Genomic DNA, 19,175 nt, shown 5'->3' with positions numbered 1-19,175 from the left:
ACAAGAACAGATGCAAAACCTACTAGGTCATTAAACCCTATACGTCTGGAAAGGGTTACAAAGCCATTGGTAACAAACCACTGTGGGAGCCATTATTTACCAATGGTGAAAACTTGTGGTGGTGGTGAACAGTGGTCAACCTTCCCATGAGTGGCTTGCCTACCAAAATTACCCAGAGCTCTTTCTCCACTCAGCCAGGAGGTCACGAAAGATCGCAGACTGACCACTAACAAAGAACTGCAGGCCTCACTTGCCTCACTTTTCCAATGAAAGAGCTTGATGATCCCAAAAGAAAGGATTGAAAGGATGTTCTGTGGACTGATGAGTCAAAACTTTTTATTTAGAAGTTAGAACTTTTTGAAAGTCATTGGACCTGCTACATCTGGTGTAAAGAGAACACAGTACTCCACAATAAGATCATCTTAGCAACAGTCAGATGCGGTGGTGCTAGTGTGATGATCTAGAGCTGCTTTGCTGCTTGAGGACCTGGACGACTTAACACAGTGGTTCTCAAACTTCAACATAGTGGTTCTCAAAATTTTTCTGTCATTCCCCACTTTGGAGGTGGGGAATTTCCAAGCCCCACCTGACCCCATCACCCCGGCAAAATGATAACGTTAAAATATTATTTTCTCATTTTGGTTCCACGTTACATTTCCCGTCTCAGTCCGCAGGTTCTGATGATGTTTTAATTCATATGACAGTCCGTTTATGACTCCAATGTTTGTGTTTGGCTATTTTGTTTTGAATCTATGCTCTTCCTTGTCCTTGGGGGCAGCCGTGGCCTACTGGTTAGGGCTTCGGGCTTGTAACCGAAGGGTTGTTGGTTTTGATCCCCGACCAGTAGGAACGGCTGAAGTGCCCTTGAGCAAAGCACCTAACCGCTCACTGCTCCCTGAGCGCCGCTATAGCAAGGCAGCTCACAGCTCTAGGTTAGTGTGTGCTTCACCTCACTGTGGGCCAGATGTACGTACATTTGCGAACGTAGCGTTATCAGCGCCATGGACACACCGCAGATTGCGAACGCTGTCAGACCCAAGTTTCCGTCGTATTTATCAATCGTTCAATCCTTAGTGTAAACTGCGCCTTTCTCTGCCCTTCTCCGCCCATAAAACGCCAATTTACTGAGCGTCCACAACTGAATGACAGCGCCTACAAAGCGCGGTTGAATGAAGTTAACTGATGACAACATTAAAAAGAATCAAGCGTTTAGCGATCATGAAATAATACCATACATGATAAGATGTCAACAAGCAGGGAGATAATGAAGATCAGTAGTTCTACTCAAACTACTTGTGCCGCGTAGGCTATGGAAGATTGGTCAAATCTAGCAAGTAGGAAAGTTTAAAGTGAATGGCGTGAAAGTGAAAGTAAGACATCACGAAGGCCAGCGAAAGTTAAGGTTGCTTTTGGTAGTACAAATACTTTCACCACAAAACTGGTGTTCTAAATAGCGATTCTGTTGTCTTTGAAAGGTTCTCTTATTGACACATTGAACTGCAATGTGGATTAACACCTGCTTTTACAAGGCGGAAGTATTTAGGCGCAGAATAGACGTGCGCTTTCAGGAGCAGTCTTTGTACATACCGCGGAATACATAACTAGGCGCTCTTTACTCTTCCACTCCCATCTTTTTACGCTAAACTCCCACTTTCCCCTGGATCCTCCCATGAATGCATATGCATGACATGACAATCGCAATCTGCCACTTTCAGCTCCCGCGACAGGCAGTTTGCGCTTTTACATCATTGCGGCCTGTTTGTACATACCTCGCAATGACTTTACAAGCACATTGCGAAACAAATACGCCTGAAATGGGTGCAAAAGCGTTAGTACATCTGGCCCTGTGTGTTCACTGTGTGCTCTGTGTGTTCACCAATTCACAGATGTAAATTCCTAGTATACACCTTGAAATCCTCTTGTTCTTCGCGCCCCACCTGTCATGTCTCTATTCCCCACTAGTGGAATCATGTGATGGAAGAAATATTGAGCTTGTGAAATGATGTGTACACGTGTAAAGTTTTGTTTGTGCAAATGATGTGCACGTGTGCAAATGTGTTGTGTAGTGTACTGTTGTGTTGACACTACAGTATAATATGCAAATACTTTTTCAGTGCACTGTAGATTATGTAACCGGTCCATATTACAAGCTCATATTACCTGCCAAACACCTGCTGTAGAAATATTTTGTGCATCTGTGAAAATGTTTTGTACATCACACTATAATATGCTTTTCTGTGCACTGTAGGTTACATGTCACCTGCCCATATTACAAGCTCATATTACCTGCCAAACATTGGTTGACATCTGAATTTTTAATCTGTTTCTATATTTTTCTCCGGATTATTATTTTAATGTCTGGAGAATTTTCCTGTCACTCCTTAAAGTATCTTTGTTGTCAGTTGACCAGATATAAATATATACACAGTCATTCAATGTTGAATCTAATCTAATTCTGTAAGGTTTTCTGAGACCCAAGATTTCCACAGACATGCTTCTGTCATTCAAAAGACTACATGCATATTATTTAACATGATTATGTAAGGTAGGGGAAAATAGCCAATGCATGGTGGAGTCATATGACTACACAGGCACATTCCAAACTACCTGAACACGTAGTAAACTGTAGATTCACTAACATGCTGGATGGCCATGAGCAGCATGACTGCAGGCCATTGCTCTCCTGTGCTTTCCACACCTCTCTGCGTTTGAGTGGACCTAAGATGCTCTCTCATCCCTTAGGCGGAGGCCTGTTCGGCTTGGTGTGCAAGAACAATCGTTTCAGACGCACCTCTGTAGTCTTCCTCGGGATGGTCGTGCACTTTGTGGCGTTTTACCTGATCTTCCTCAACATCCCCGACGATGCTCCAGTGGTTTTCTCAACCACCTCACAGCACCGACCTTATTTATCGCCCAGGTATTTGGTCACTGTTACTCTTATTGGGTCAGTTTCCCCTACACATAATTCCCGTGTAAAACGCAAAGAAGGTAGTTATTTTTCTGCACTGTTTATGAAATGTATTTTATCTATGTATCTTAACACACTGTAACCCTATGTAGGCTATCTATACATCTAAAAAGGACTCTCACATGTTACTCAGTACAACTGACACTTGTGTGCTTCTGCTTGCTCCAGTGTGTCTATTGCCCTGCTGTGTAGCTTTCTACTGGGCTTGGGAGACAGCTGTTTCAACACTCAGCTGTACAGCATCCTTGGACGTGTGTATGCAGAGCAAAGTGCCCCTGCTTTTGCCATCTTTAAGTTTATTCAGGTAAATATAAGTCGCTGACTGTATAGCCTAGAGGCATTTTAAGCTGCAACTGCAATGTGCATAAATGAAGCGTCAAAAGCAAGTCAAGGCATGTTGTAGCAGATCAATTTCACACTATGTTGCAAAACGTCCAGTTTCTATGAAACCTCGGTTCTTCAAAGAAACGGAGTGAGACACAGCTCACATATGTATGCATCTAAGGCTAGGGTCACATTACCAGGCCATATCATATTTTTCACTTGATATGATGCATATCTGATGTTGTCAAAATAGTATGAGCAGCAGAAGTCACATGAAATATGACATTTTCAATTAAATTCATTTCAATTCATATTTGTGCCTGTGTGTTTTGTTTCGGTTTATGATGTAGGCTATCTTTTGTGTTCTGCTTTATTCTGCGTCCGGTAACGTCTTGATTGTCTTGAATGTTTGATTGATGAAGCAGTTCCCTTTATTCTCCATTTTTCTCCCATGGGAGAGAAATGATATAAACGTAACCTTATAATTAAAACTCAGTACTGAGTTCTGGAGCTTGGTTTCCTGACTAACTCTGTTTGTCCTCCACCCCCAGTCTATCTGTGCTGCCGTGGCCTTCTTCTACAGTGGCTACCTCCTGCTGAGCTGGCAGCTGCTGATCATGGTGCTGCTGGGCTTCACTGGGACGCTCTGCTTCTTCATGGTGGAGAGGATGCAGAACTCTGGGGAGCTGCAGGAATAACTTAGTAGCAAAACTCAATCCCAGTGCCCATCCAGCTTATTGCCAAAGTATACAGGACATGAAGTCATAGGAGTCTGTGTCACACTAAAAGAAAACTTGCGCTAATTCAATAAAGTAGCCTTGTTGTACATAGCAGAATTACATAGCAGTATAGCTTTTTTGTGAACCACTAATTATGTGTCTGGCCATTTTAGAGGTTTGACTTGCTTGTTTGTTTTTTTTGCTTTTTATGCCTTTAATGTGATAGGATAGTGGAGAATGACAGGAAGTGAGTGGGAGAGAGAGTCGGGGTGGGATCCGGAAAGGACCGGAAATTGAACCCAGGTCGTGTCGCCGGCGTACAGTGCAGGTGCTCCAGCCAAGCGTGCCAAAGCTGGGGCCTGCTTGTTTGTTTTTCCTTTCTTTCTTTATTGTTATGATAAGATGAACCTTTCAGAATAGGTGTTTGTTGGTTCTTTTCTGTTTTTTTGTTTTGTTTGTTTGTTTATTATCTTCCTGTCGGGCTTTCGCATTTCTCTCAGGTGTTTTATTCATATCTTACTAATAGCTGTAGGCTTGTGCACAATTTAACTATGCATATTTATCTTGTTGTGTCACAGTATAATTTAATTTGACTGTAATTGTTTTGTGTTTTTTATGCCAGAAGTATGACTTTATGCTGCACACAGACAGATGCACTACAGAAGGTATTAGGACTGGAAGCCATAGCTGTCCCTAAGTCAGGTGATAGAAACAAAGAAACTATGCACCAAGGGCATAGTCATATCACGAGTGTCATTTTATTTGCATTTATTTTATTTCATTTTTTTATTATTATTAATGAGTGTGCCTATTAAGAGAAGTGTAGTTTCTCAAGAAATGTCAAACATCAAAAGATTTTCCATACATTTCTTAAAAAGTATACTTGACTATTTTTAACTTTTATTCTGATTCAGAGCTGCCCATTTCTAAAATGTTTTAATTAATTAATCTTTAATTATGTACATTTTTCATTCATTTTATATGTTTTGTATTATGCATAAATAAAAGCATTAATTTTTCATTTACCTCCATAGTTTGGTTTACTGGCATATAAAAAATTAGGCACATAAAGCCAATGCTAATTTCTTATTCGAATAATTAATATGTGCATTAAAGTTGTATGGAAAACCATCTTGCTGGTCCATATGGGTAGAATGACAAAGATACCGGTAGACATGTTCCTCCCAGCTGCATTTGCCATGGGGAGAGACCGTTAAGATAACCATCAGGAGGTGCGTGTTTGCCTCGGGTGACATTGCAAATGTCCAATATCTATGAATACCTAACAACCAGGTGTAACAGTGCAAGTGAAGTCAGGGGCTCCGCTAGAAATGTTGTGCCCTATGAAAGAAAATGACTTTTTTTCAGTATAGTCATTCTTCTACGTACGCCAAACCCACCTTGAATGTTGGTGAAAATCTCTTATCTTTTGATCGGACAAGAACATAAAACGTGATTCCAAGGAAAGACCAAGTATCATTTAGCAACACCAGCCATGTACATTTGTAGTTCAAAGACAAGAAAGTTGTTTTTTTCTGGCATGCCTTTTAAATAAGTAGTAAATAAATAAATAAGAGTGGGTCCGCACATCCAAAGAAAAGTTTTCTGCAGGTGCAGGCATGCCTGACGAAGATCCAGGGTGATCGAAACGTTGCTATGGTTTTAGTAATTAAAGTTAAAGTAATAAAGTTTATATTTTTGGAGCAATTGCAGTGTGCAGACCACACTTCTTCCAATGCCTTTTAAATAAAGCATGGAGGTCATTTCTGATATTTTTTCCAGTCTTGGTGACCCCAAGATACCTTTTTCTGTATCTGTCCAACTGCTCTTTAGGAAATGTTTTGCCTCTCTTACCATCCTCATCACTGTGCGTACGGGTAAAATAGAGGTTTGTGACAGTTCCAGTTGATTGGAACTTCAGCAAAATGGGTATTATCAGGCGTGCCCATTTCCTGATTTACCATGGTCCGTACTTTCGCTATTTGAACTGCCTTTCCCAAGCTGAAGATTGACTAAGGTGTTGACTAATGTGCGACTAATTTTATGAAACAGGAAATCATGTAATACTACTTGAAAGTTCATAATATTTTGTTTATATATAAAGGATTTGTTCTCAGAATAAAAATGTGCTTTCCCTTTAATGTTGGAATTATTTTACCCAACTTTGCCAGGGGTACTTTTGCGTTTTGTGTCCACTCTGGTGTCTACGGGGCTCCCGTAACACAGTAGAGATCGCTACTCCTGTAGGTGTGGGTGCATTCGTCTTTGGACTGTGAGGATTTCACAGGGTAAAAGAGGAACTATCTTTCAGTGTGTGTGTGTGGTGCGGGGGCCCCTTTTCGACAGGGTTAGGCTGTACAAGAGGATTGACTTGATGGAGAGGCTCTCCCTATCTGAATCAAAATCCCTAATTTGGGGTTTAGGGGCTAAGGAAAATAGACCACTTCAGAGTCTCTCTCTATCTCATAGTCGCTATTCCCTGTTCCCTTCGACTTGTACTTCAAAATGTGGTTAACTTCACTAAAAGAGGAAGAAATTCAGAGCTGTATTTGCCATAGTTGTTTGTCATCAAAATCTGAGAGAGGGTAAAAACTCACTACAGACATTCGTCTGTCTGTCTAGATCGGATGGAAGATCAACTAGGGCTACCCTATTCTTTTGGGAGCTTTGTCAAATTGAAATTAAGGCTCTTTTTAAATGACAGTTCTTGTAATATATAAAAACTTCAATTGACCACATCGGATCTATAACAATTTAGATTCTATATATAAATACACTTGTATTTATCAGACAGATTTCCGTATCCTCGCTTGGGTGTGTGATGTGCATTTAGACCACAACGGATCCTAGACTTTAGCTTCACAAGCAATTTGTCGCGCCAAATAAATTTGCTAACAAAGCCTTTTTGTTTTTTTGTCTGCCCTGGAGCATAGGACTTTCCTTCCCAAATGCCTGGAAATTCACGCTCTGGAAATTCACAATTTCGTCGCCGTTTTTTAAAAAAAAAAAAACATAGTCCAGTCCATACAACTTCATTTCAATTTCGAAAGAAATACTGGACTATGTTTTTTTTTTTTAAAAAAACGGCAACAAAATTCATGAATTTCCAGAGCGTTACTCCACACTTCGACAATCGACTCCCACGGACTTTCCCCTAAAGACGCCAGCTGCAGCAGCAACATTTCCGGAAAGGTACTGGCTTGATGAAATTCATTCTGGACTCTCTATCCGACCACATAAAGACATCGGGATACTTCGGTTTGGCTTTAGGGACCCTCTACTCACTACCACGTAAGTGTAATGTTGTTTGGAACGGTAGAAGAGGTATAAAAATAGCGTTTTGTAGCGGCGAAATGACTTGCCCTGGTCACTTCCAGGCTAACGAGTTTTGACTAAAAACGGTAAAATCAAACTTTCTCAAAACACATCCAAATGACATGATTTTGATGTCAACTCAACATATGTACTCTCAATCATCCGTAAATTGATCTAAAGTGCATTTTACTCCGGATAATTCCTTTAAGAAAACACACTTCAATTCTAAGTTTCTACGTTTTTAAACATTATAAGTCTAACTTGTTTCACACTGGTTGTCTATCATTATCTTGCCGCATTTGCACATTTTTATTTGTTTTAGAGCAAGCTGGATTTAAGCAGTAATATGACTAAAATATTTTAATAGCAAATTATGATTCTCATTAAGTGTGCTTGCAAAGCAGCACACTTATTGTTCTTCTTAAGTGTTATTATTAAGTGTGCTTGCAAAGTTTCTTTCTTCTTAAGTTTTATTTTTCCCGTCTCCCTAATTTTTTGTCAGCTCTAGTGCCTAGGCCCTTTGAGACAGAGACACCGTTCCAACTTTAAAACGTCCGGTGAGTACCGGTGTAAGTTGGTCGCGAAGATGACGTCAGGTGGGCGTGTCGCTCGTCCGCCATATTGGATTGAACAGAAAGCGAAACTAAATTTTCACAGGTCACAAATTTGGTCCAAACGCCACGACACTTGACGTACATCATCCTTGGACCAAGCCTCACAAAAAGTTACCAGAAGGATTTTTGATTTTTTCGAAGCGTTTGCCCGTCACAGCCAAAGCGAAATCAAGGCCTTAGCCAAACAGGAAGTCGATCCATATCTCAGGAACACTGTCACATATTGATACCAAATTTTGTATTTGAACTCGGGACTCCAATGTGAGGGTGCATAAGCTAAAAAAAAAGAGAAAACATTCCAAAAGTTTCCATCATTTGACAAACCACCCACCCGTATTTGGTAACTATCACCTTCCACATTTGCAGTTGTACTGGTACATTTGCAGTTGTACAAATGCATATGTTTACAGGCATTTAGGTTTTACTGTGTTGTTTTGTTGTAAAGACATGCAAGGCATTCTGGGCCATGTAATGAACAGTCATAGATATATATACTGACTAGATGTCGCCTTGACTACTGCTGTTCATACGTTCATGAGTATTCAGCTACATTTAATGAGTTAAGTAAAATACATTCACACACAAAAAAAAACATCACTAATGTTGTGGACATTACTTTATTTTGAGATACATCAATAGGCTCTCAAAACAATCCTAAACAGACATAAGGTCTTTATAGAACAAATCCATATAGATTATTTGTCAAATAAACCAGTAAAACAGAATTAGGGGATGGAATATATAACATTCACACTCATAGCTCATATTTTTAAAATAAATCAGTGAAAAAGTATCCTGACAAACAAGCAGCATTTGAATTCCTTAGTCATATTTCATAATTTCAATTCTTCTAGGTTACCTGATAGCCCAGTTTGAGAGGTGCAAGACGCGTGACGTTATTTATTTTTGCAGCCAATCACTGCTGTTGTTTTATTTTATTGATTTGATCTTAGTCATAGAAGCTAAATTCAAAGGCAGGCCACAGGTAAAATCCAACGAACCGCATTCACCCCGCAAGCCAATAGTTGAATAGCCCTCTCCTAGAGCTTTAGAGGTATTGCCACTGCTCCAACACTGAAAGGCACTGTTAGAATGATTGGATCAAGCCAGGTTCAGCATAGCGTATGCCACTGTCTGCTCACGTTGGTGACCGGACCAGGGCAAGCACACTTTTGCAGTTCCGGCCGGAAATGCAGTCTAGTTATTAATTATTATCACATCTTCACATTTGTATAGTCACGCTACAGTACCAATAAATATGGAGGGCACTGTTTGTGTTGAGTAGACTTTTTGATGAACAGCAGACTTGGAGCAGTGTTAAGAATGTGTCACGAATCATGATGTGTGATGTGTGATCATTCAAAGGGGAATGCAAATCAGTCAGTCAAGTAAAACATGTGCAGTTCTCACACGCAAAACTGCATTTCAACATTGTTTTTGAAACTGGTTGACGTTGTCTTATCTTTAGTTCCTATAACTGCCTAAAGGGCTCCACTGACTTAAACTTCCTTATTTTCTCCTCTTATCTTACACAACACTAAAAAAAGAAGACTGAAACAAGCCCAGAGAGGCCAACTCCCTCCTGTGGGACTTCCAAAGAACCGATGATAAACCGATAATAAATTGCCTGCCATTTGCATTCAGTAACCGTGGCTAGACTTTGTGTCCTTACACATTAAACACACTAAAGTTCTTGAGCTGCGAATGTGCATCTTCTGTAATAAGGAATGCAATGACACTAGTCTGCGTTTATGTATGAAGAAGCTGTCTGCGTTTATGTATGAAGAAGGAAGCTGTCTGCGTTTATGTATGAAGAAGCTGTCTGCGTTTATGTATGAAGAAGCTGTCTGCGTTTATGTATGAAGAAGCTGTCTGCGTTTATGTATGAAGAAGCTGTCTGCGTTTATGTATGAAGAAGCTGTCTGCGTTTATGTATGAAGAAGCTGTCTGCGTTTATGTATGAAGAAGCTGTCTGCGTTTATGTATGAAGAAGCTGTCTGCGTTTATGTATGAAGAAGCTGTCTGCGTTTATGTATGAAGAAGCTGTCTGCGTTTATGTATGAAGAAGCTGTCTGCGTTTATGTATGAAGAAGCTGTCTGCGTTTATGTATGAAGAAGCTGTCTGCGTTTATGTATGAAGAAGCTGTCTGCGTTTATGTATGAAGAAGCTGTCTGCGTTTATGTATGAAGAAGCTGTCTGCGTTTATGTATGAAGAAGCTGTCTGCGTTTATGTATGAAGAAGCTGTCTGCGTTTATGTATGAAGAAGCTGTCTGCGTTTATGTATGAAACACATTAAACACACTAAAGTTCTTGAGCTGCGAATGTGCATCTTCTGTAATAAGGAATGCAATGACACTAGTCTGCGTTTATGTATGAAGAAGCTGTCTGCGTTTATGTATGAAGAAGGTCAACACAAACAAAAGATTCATATTTACAGATAGTTCTCAACAGTGGGTAAACATCATATCAGATATTATCAAACTATATATATGGCTTTGGCAGACATAGCAATAGTGTGTACAGAACAACAGTACTCAGGCAACTCAAACTGGTTTCTTCATCTCAGCAGGAACGCAGGTAATGTCACAAATGAATTATTCAGATCAAAAGTCACGGTACAATCCTTTGAGATAGGGATCACTCCCCAAGAGGAAGAGGACAGGGCTGAAAACAGGTTCCTCCAAACACACACGTGTATATACACACAGATGTTTACACACTAGCACACAAACGTGCACACACACCAACATTCATACACAAACAACACACACACAGAAAATGGTTCTAAACTTAAATTAAATACCTCCCCATAAAAGGTGCTGTTCCACGTGCATGCTTGTGCCTCTCAGCTTGGAATCAAATTCGGCACAGACCGATATTCATCATCGCATAGGAGTGGGCCGCACTCCCCAAGAGGAAGAGGACAGGGCTGAAACAGGGTCTTGCTACAAACTAACCGCTGTGCACAGCCCTGCTCCTCCTCAATGCCCTGCAGAGTCCGATCCATGCAAATGCTCACACCCTGTCCCATGGGTTTCACAAAGCTCCCGTTAGCCTCCACATTTTCTGACCGGGGGGGACATTCTGCCTCACCGATCAAGCAGCCATCACAAGGTCGGTAGGCAAGTTCTGTTGGGACGAGTGGGGGCAAAAGAACATCGCCTCCCTCCATCTCCATCAACACCGGCTGGCCAAAACTCTCACTTGACTGGTAGCCAAGGTCACAGCACAATGACGGCACAAAAAAAGAGGACTCGCAAGGGGAAGGGCTGGTGGGGACGGAGTAGCACCGGTTGTCAAAAGACGACCCTGAGTTGCTCTGTGAGGCTAAGCAGGGGCTACAGGCTTTCTTTGACTCTTGCATGCCGACACTTTCATAGTCAGAGAGGCTTTGTAAAACCAAGGGCTTTGTCCCTGGAGCTGACTGGGCCTGGCGCACTCGCTCCAAATCTTGCTGGACAGCTGACAGTAGCCGTTCCAAGATCTGGTTCTGATCCTTTTCAACGAACCCATAATCCACTGAAGTTGAGTTGGAGTTTATGCTTTCAATAAGGTTGCTGTTTCCACTACTACCAACTGAGATGGAGGTTATGCTGTTGATGAAAGAGACAATATTTTGCAATGAAATAATTCAATTCAGCTTGAATACAATGATCAAAAAGATGGTCAAAGAATAGACCCCTGGGGAGAACTATGGCTTAAGAGGCAGTATCCAGACCACATTTGGGTCCAAATGCCCATGAGTTGGAATCCGACCCGTGGTCATTTCCCAATTCTACCCCATCTCTCTCTCCCACTCGCTTCCTGTCAGTCTTTACCCAAAATGCACTTTAAGAAAATAGACATCGGTTGTTAAAATACAAAATACCTTTTCTCCTCTTCAATGATGTGCTGTTTTGGAATAAACACCTCCATCCTGGATGTAGAAGTATATTCTGGACAGAGTAGGCCTACCTACAAAGGTAAATTATACATTATGGACGGTTTCATTATGATTTCGTTATTAACAAAAAATATGGTGGTGGTGGTTGGGTCAATGGCTGCAATCAATGGAACTGTCTAAATATGCAGAATGTACTTCACAAATATTCCTCTCATCTTGCACATTTACCTTATGTTCTGTCCCGATGAGATAAATTGAATTTAATTCAATCCTTGGAGAAAATGAATCCTTACTTTCCTTGTTTTTCTTGATTCTGAAAAGGGAATGCAATTTGAGTTGTATGTCATTACATTGTTACAATTCTACCTAAAAAGCAGATATTACTTTAATACAACAATAATTTAATTCAACAATAATTGTTGCGTTATAACTATTGTTGTAAGGAGGTTATGTTTTTGGGGTGGTTTGTTTGACTGTAGACTACACATACTACACATAGACTATTTTCAAAATAATGGCTGAATATGACTTATTTCATTGAGAAACCTTGAGCAACTGCTATGTCGCTTTTTCATCTACACTAAGGTCACAGTCAAACTCTTTTCTTCTGTGTTTCCTTTTGGTGGAATGATTTACCTAAAGTTCTTCATTCAAGTGACAGTTTTCAAAAAGTGAGTTAATAATTTTAATGTAAATGTGATGTTTATTGATGTTATTTTAAGTTGCTTCGGACAAAATCTTATAAGAACCATTGAAAAAAAAACATCCAAATATACACATAGTGGCAAATTAACCCTGGTGCGTAAGGGTGTGTAAGGCCCATTTCACACTGGGAACGTGCCGTGTCTGTTGCGTGGTGGCTGCGTGGCGTTTTCTATGTCTTTGCTCACCAGAAGCGTGTCTGATGCGGCACTGCGGCGGCCTCTCTGCCAATTAAAAAGTCTCTTTTTCTCATATCATTTTTTTTCTTAACTGTTTTGAATGGAAACGCGTCCAACACGCTTGCGTGTGACGTGGAAAATAGGCGTGAGTCCTATTCCTAGCATGCACACGTTTTCAGCGCGCCTGAGATGTGCGTATCACGCAGGCAGGTGCGCAAGGTCTAACCTGTTAACATGGGAGCCGAAATAAAAACGGACACGCCACGCAGCTGACACCCGGTGTGAAACGGGCCTAAGTCACACCTGGCTCCACCTGAAATAAATTAGCTGGCTTAAGAGACATCAGTACACACCTTCCACCTCTCAGGTCTCAGGAGCAAAACTTGTTAGTAAAAGCTTTTAGTTGTTATGTGTTTCAACTCTGGAACCAACTTTCGGATGACATCAAAAAGGCCCCAACTGTAGACAGTACACTCCTTGTTAAGTATAAGTATACTCTTTTGATCCCGTGAGGGAAGTTATTATGATTTTTATTATTTTGATTATTAAATTAAATTATTATTACTCAGTTATCACTGAGTTACAAATTCTGAATTTGTCTTTCAATTTTTCTCCCTTGTCTTTTATGCTTTCTTTTTAATTATTATGTACTTTACTTTTTAAACTATTTTTACTATTGCCCTTTTATGTTTTGAAGTTAAAGTTGAGTGTTTCACCATGTGTGAACACACCTAATGACGCACTGTCATCTTTTAGGAAAAAGAGAAGAGGGCAAAGCATGTTTCCTTATGTTGAGATCTATGGTGTCTTCCTTGTCTATCTGTGTCAAATTCGTAAAAGCACATGCACTCCTGGTGCAGCGGGTTCCCTCAACAGCCACTCACGCATCTCCCCTCTGTGTTGCCCCCAAGATCTAACAGGGATGCATTTGTTGACACAACCTTCCTGACTGTCACAGTAACAAGTGTGCCCTTGGTGAAGAGGGATGAGTCTCTCCACAGCTGGAGAGACTTTAACCATGTAGCATTAATGAATGAACCTGCCATCAGGTTCAGAAGAAGAATGTTGGTGTGAATTTGCATATTTGAGCTCTCTGAAACAAGGAAAGACATTAGCTGGTTTCAGACAGTATATGCGGATCTTTGTCAAACGGAGGTCCGGCCCTTCGGGTGATTCAGATATAATGCTAACATGCGGATATTATGTGTGAACGACACCGACACAAATGAACAGAATCTCCGCGTGGTTGAACAGGAGAAACATGGTTGAACACGCACATGAACAGAATCGCCGCATGTTCTACGCTGCGCTTAGACATGAGCTCATGTACATAATGTTGGTCGGAAATACTAGGAGGGGAGTTGTGTAAGAGCTGGCTAAGTTTGGAGTTCCAAATGTCTGGTTATGTTGTTCAGATATAGGGCCCAACTGCTTGACATCCGCAGAACATGTTGACTCATGTCTGAAAGCAGCTACTGTTGAAATGTTGGGACTCATTCTGGTAAATCAAATGACAGTTCAGTCCATTCTCCACACTGAGCCAAACGCCTTGAACTAGCTGATCTAGTATTCACACCTACATAATTTCACCTTGGCAGAGGTCTGTGCTCTCTGGAAGTGTCCATCTAGTTATTACAGGTGCATCTAAAAAAATAATGTCATGGATCTTTTTTTTTTTCGTTAAAAATAATTTTAGCGGTAAACAAAAGTTCACCCAGTGTGTGGTGTGCAGTGAATTGCTGGCACATGAGAGCATGAATGTAATGCCAAACATCAGCATGCCAAACAGATAGGCCTACAGGCAAAATGTCTGAATGTCTTAGCATGTAGCTCACCATATCTGTTGTCTTGAACACTAAAAAACTATATGGGTCGCGACTTGATGAACATGGGAAATTGTGGGTCCCAAAGCCAGACCAGTTAAGAACCACTGATTTAGATTCATTACACATAAGGTGAAATATTTCAAACCTTTTTTGACCTTGATTATTCTAATATTGATGATTATGGATTACAGGTCATGGAAATCAAAAATCTACAATCTCAAAATATTAGAATTGTTGTTATTGTCGTTATTGTAGTTGTTATTGTTAATACCGTTTCAGAATGTACTGTATTTCTGCACGCCTTAAGAATATTTCAGTTTGGATGAAAGATCGACACCTCCAGCTTAATCTCCCCAAAACAGAGCTCTTGGTGTTTCCAGCTAATACGGCTATTCCCCAACAGATTAACATCCAACTCGGCTCATCTTCACTGAGCCCAACTAAATTACAACGTAACTTGGGCGTCATAATTGATGACCGACTAAACTTCTCTGAGCTTCTCTTTTACAACATTAGGAAGATCAGACCTTGTATGACACAAGATTCCACACAACCTTTTGTACATTCTTGTACAATTCAAAACTCTTTTCCTCAATGTCCTTTTCCTCAGTGTCCTTTTTCCTCAGCAAATTCACAGGAAGTTGTGTTTGTGTTTATATTTACATTTATTAGCAGATGCTTTTGTCCAAAACAATGTACATTATATTTGAACCAAGGACCAAACAGAACATGCCAGAGAGGTATCTCATCCCTCAGTGCTCCCAGAGAAACTCCACGCAACGTTTTGTTTTTGTTAGTGGGACAAGCTGCCCCTACTTTGTTTGTTTCCAGTTTTCAGAGCCTGGGATACCTACAGAGTACTCTCAGTGTACAGTGTACTCACGGAAAGGGGCAGCTAGTGGTCATGAGATGATTGCTGAATGTGACAAAAAATGTTATGGACTTCAAAATGCGTAAAATCGCCGCCTTCCCCTTTAACTATTGTAATATTTATTCTGTAAGTCGCTTTGGACAAAAGCGTCTGTTAAATAAAATAACCATAACCATTATTATTACATGCTCAAATGGTCAAAACAACCAATCCAATCTAGTACTTACTTAACATAGCAGCAGACTAATGTACAAACGATGGCGATCAGGATCAGACATATGACTGGCACAACTTTCTTAGTAACATTTTCAACATTGCCTAGACAAATAATAAAAAAGAATTAACGGTATTGTTAACATGTAATACATTACTCTAATATATTACTGGCTGGAGTTTCTGTATGTTCTTTATAGTTACTTTTACTTACCACTGAGAAATGGAACCTCTTGACTCCAGTCACTGAAGTGAGATTCGTCATTGATTATGGCCTTGACCCTGGCTTTGACAATATACTCTGTGTTTGGTTCTAAATTATTAAATTCATAATGTGTTTTATGAATGGCTTCTTCAGTAACTTTGTTCTGAAAATACAAAATAAGAATAAGAAATAAGGGTAAACAAAACACCAAAGTATCACTGTACAGCTCATGTTGCTGCTGTTCAAATGTCTTACCCATTCGCCAGCCTTCATAGATTTAAATTCAAGTTCAGTCTTTAAATCTTTTAAAAAAGACTTTCCTTCATAGTGGGTCAGCCATGTCACATTTGTATTCCCATCTGCTGTTAGATTCACGCTTATGATTGTTGGAGTTTTGGGCTTTACTGGAATAAAGCAGATGCATTCATATTTTCATGAGCATTTGAAATGAACAGCTTTCTTTGCAAACATTTCCATCTTCAAGTTAATTAACAGATACAGTAGGCTATAACACAGCACACTCATATCAATCAATCATAGGCCCATCTCAACGTTAAGTACACTCACTGTGTTTTGAGGTGTTGATAATGTGTTTCCCATGTGTTCCATTTCTCTCCACGGTAACTTTACTGTCTTCACCGTGCAAAAAGCCAACCTCAACGTCAATAGTGCAACAACATTTGTCGCAACCGACACTACTAAGAGAGCAGCCATAATCTCTGTAAACATAAGGAGTGATAAAATGATCATGTTGTAGAATAACAGGATAAGGACTGATGCACTGAATTAATAAATGGATTTAATTACAAACCTCTTTAGTAGTGGTTCGTCTGGATTAAACTCTATTTTTAGAGAGTACTCCGAGCAATTGGTAGACTGCTCCGGTGTAAATGCACACATCATTGTTCTATCGAAGTCATTGACACACGTCACATCAATGTGCCGAGAAGACGATCCTGTAAGTAGGTCCAGTCATTACGAAATATGTAATATTTTAGTTATCGAGGCTACTTATTTAAACAAGTTCGAAGAAATAAAGACATAGCCTACCTTCAATCAAAACCAGGACAATCACTACGAAAGCAAGTTTCAGCATCTATAAGGAATGGCGTAAAGTTACTTCCCAATAAGAATGGCCTGCACGATGTCACAAGCCAGTTTAACGCTTTAACCCAACTTAATTTTTTTTTTTATTAGTAGGCGAAAACAATTCCTTACCTTGGCCTGTGTGTTATCTTCGCTGGTAGATGTTTTAGGATATGCAGCCTAACCTAGCTACAAAGAACACGAACATGTTGTATTTTCTTGGGAAGTGTGCGGACTGCGTAGAGCTCGTCAAGGAAACTGTAACGCTCAACGTTGTTCTCCCTTCTACATCTCAAATACACTCACTGACTGAAGTGAAAAGGGCGTGTTTCAAAACACTTACTGGAAGTCTCAGTCCCAGGCAATCCTCCGTGGAAAAAGTTGCACCCACCACACACCCCCGCACAAGGAAGTGTAGCGACAAAATGCCTAGATTTCACGAAAGCGACACCTGACCTGGGGACCAAACGAATGAGCGAATATTGATTGGGTTTCAGACTACCAAAACGATTACAGTTTTTTCTTGCTTAAGCACATTTTTTGTAACTACGGCTTTTTATGCAAAACTCTACACACAAATGGCAAAACCTCTCACCCAGTCAGCAAAACATTGTAGTTCTCTTGCAAAAGCTAACACAGCTTAGCTGATTAGCCTACACCTTCTTAAAAATGGTGTTTTCGTATTTAACAGTAAACACAAGCCATCACAATCACACAATGTGCCAACAACACACTGATGGTATGAATAAAAAACACATATGGCTTTTTCTTTCTCTGTGCACAAGGTAGACTATGTCAGTTTGAGGTCATACTTTTGTCATAGTTCTGTAAACATACAGGGATCCAAACTTCAAGTATAGTGTTTATTTACACACATCAAAACAAACACAAGTGTGTTTTTCCAAGTCAAAACACAAAATAGCATTTCACTGAGACAAAACAAATCAGTCTACATCGGGTCGTCTCTCTCGTCTACATTTCGTCTACATCACATGCAATGTCCTATTCCAAGGCACCGGGGAAAATATATTCTGGAATGCCGTATCCAGGCCTGACATGACAATATCCCCACATGTAGACTGATTTTTTTGCCTGTAAAAGGGCTATTTCTTCCTCTTCTTACCCTTCCTCTTCCCCCTCCCCATCCACCTCTTGCTCCTTCTTGTCCTCTTCCTCTAACTTCACCTCCTTGTCCTTGTCATTCTCTCCCTCTCACTTCTTCACCTCCGCATCCTCTTCCTCCTCTTCTTCCTCCTACTTCTTCACCTCCACGTCCTATTCTTCAGCCTCCTCTAATTCTTACTTTTCTCACTCTTCCTGCTCCCTCTATTGTACATTACCTGTGGCTTATTTATAGTGCTTAGGCTGATTGCAAAGTTAACCAATTATCTAAAACAGTTTTCACATGTAGGCCACATTGTGCCTACAGTTGTGCAAAGTGTGTGTTACAAAATTGCAAACTGTGTGCAAACTGCACCGGCTAGTATTAGAGACAGGCGTCTATATGAGACAGGCCTTTAATTCCCTTTACACAAAACTTTTCCTCTGCAAAAATGGAAAATATTATCGAATTAATTATTTCATCTTATGTCTACCTATATGACTATGATGACAATTACGGATCATCATTCATTTAGTGTTGAGATGTTGTTCATTGAGTGAGATACAGTAAGATCCAAATAGCAGGATAGCCAGAACAGATGAAACACGTTTTAATTAAACGTAATCTACAAAGAGATCGTATCACACTGAAAGCTCATATTTTGTCACTAGCAAATAGCCTATATCGGTCCTTTGTCAAATACAGTTGCATTATCAGCCCTGACCAAAACTGTTCAGGAATTATTTATGCAAAAGTGGAACGTGCTTAATGTTTCATTCTCCCTCCTTTTCGGCACGAATGAAACAGCATGAGAGAGCATGAACCATATTGTTTCTCCCGTTTTGTATTTGCCAAATTTGACAACAGTCTACATTCAAATCATAGCCTACTTCTGGGCTCACGGGAACATATTTTTGACCAGGGGTGCTGAATAACAAAATAATCATGGATGTCCGACGATTTCTCCCCCAGCATATGATTTGAATTTAGACAGCTAAATACGCCATTTCACCGCCGTGTATGAGTAGGTCTAAGTGTGATAAGTTTTATAATGCCCTCCACCTCAGCCTCTCCAAGGTCTTTATGCTCTCTCCTGGTTGACCAATGCCTACCCTGCAACGTGGTTTGTTTGTACACATCACTTGAATTCATGAAACACATGAATT

The 19,175-nt window shown here is 40.2% G+C and overlaps 2 protein-coding genes across 2 annotated transcripts in view; one reads left to right on the top strand and one right to left on the bottom strand.

Moving 5' to 3' along the window:
- The window catches only part of LOC125295986 (UNC93-like protein MFSD11), a 30,555-nt gene extending 25,573 nt beyond the window's left edge, over positions 1-4,982 (top strand). Inside the window, exons 11-13 of the mRNA XM_048245583.1 lie at positions 2,743-2,917; positions 3,137-3,272; positions 3,844-4,982. Of these exons, the coding sequence (XP_048101540.1) occupies positions 2,743-2,917; positions 3,137-3,272; positions 3,844-3,990 (458 nt within the window). The 3' untranslated portion in view covers positions 3,991-4,982. The remainder of the gene's footprint in view (positions 1-2,742; positions 2,918-3,136; positions 3,273-3,843) is intronic.
- A 5,254-nt stretch (positions 4,983-10,236) lies between these two features.
- LOC125296877 lies at positions 10,237-17,444 on the bottom strand. The gene is made up of 10 exons (XM_048246994.1): positions 17,040-17,444; positions 16,872-16,917; positions 16,633-16,777; positions 16,389-16,540; positions 16,077-16,225; positions 15,831-15,984; positions 15,631-15,721; positions 12,054-12,138; positions 11,811-11,896; positions 10,237-11,535 (listed from the first exon to the last, which is right to left on the bottom strand). The coding sequence occupies exons 2-10, from the start codon at positions 16,915-16,917 to the stop codon at positions 10,788-10,790; spliced, it is 1,656 nt and encodes a 551-aa protein (XP_048102951.1). The 5' UTR covers positions 17,040-17,444; the 3' UTR covers positions 10,237-10,787.
- Between the last annotated feature and the right edge of the window lie 1,731 nt (positions 17,445-19,175).

The sequence above is a fragment of the Alosa alosa genome, chromosome 6, assembly GCF_017589495.1.
Source record: "Alosa alosa isolate M-15738 ecotype Scorff River chromosome 6, AALO_Geno_1.1, whole genome shotgun sequence".
In the NCBI taxonomy this organism is placed as follows: Eukaryota; Metazoa; Chordata; class Actinopteri; order Clupeiformes; family Clupeidae; genus Alosa; species Alosa alosa.
Note: the sequence above shows the minus strand (reverse complement) of the source record. Positions and strands in the feature narration are given on the sequence as shown.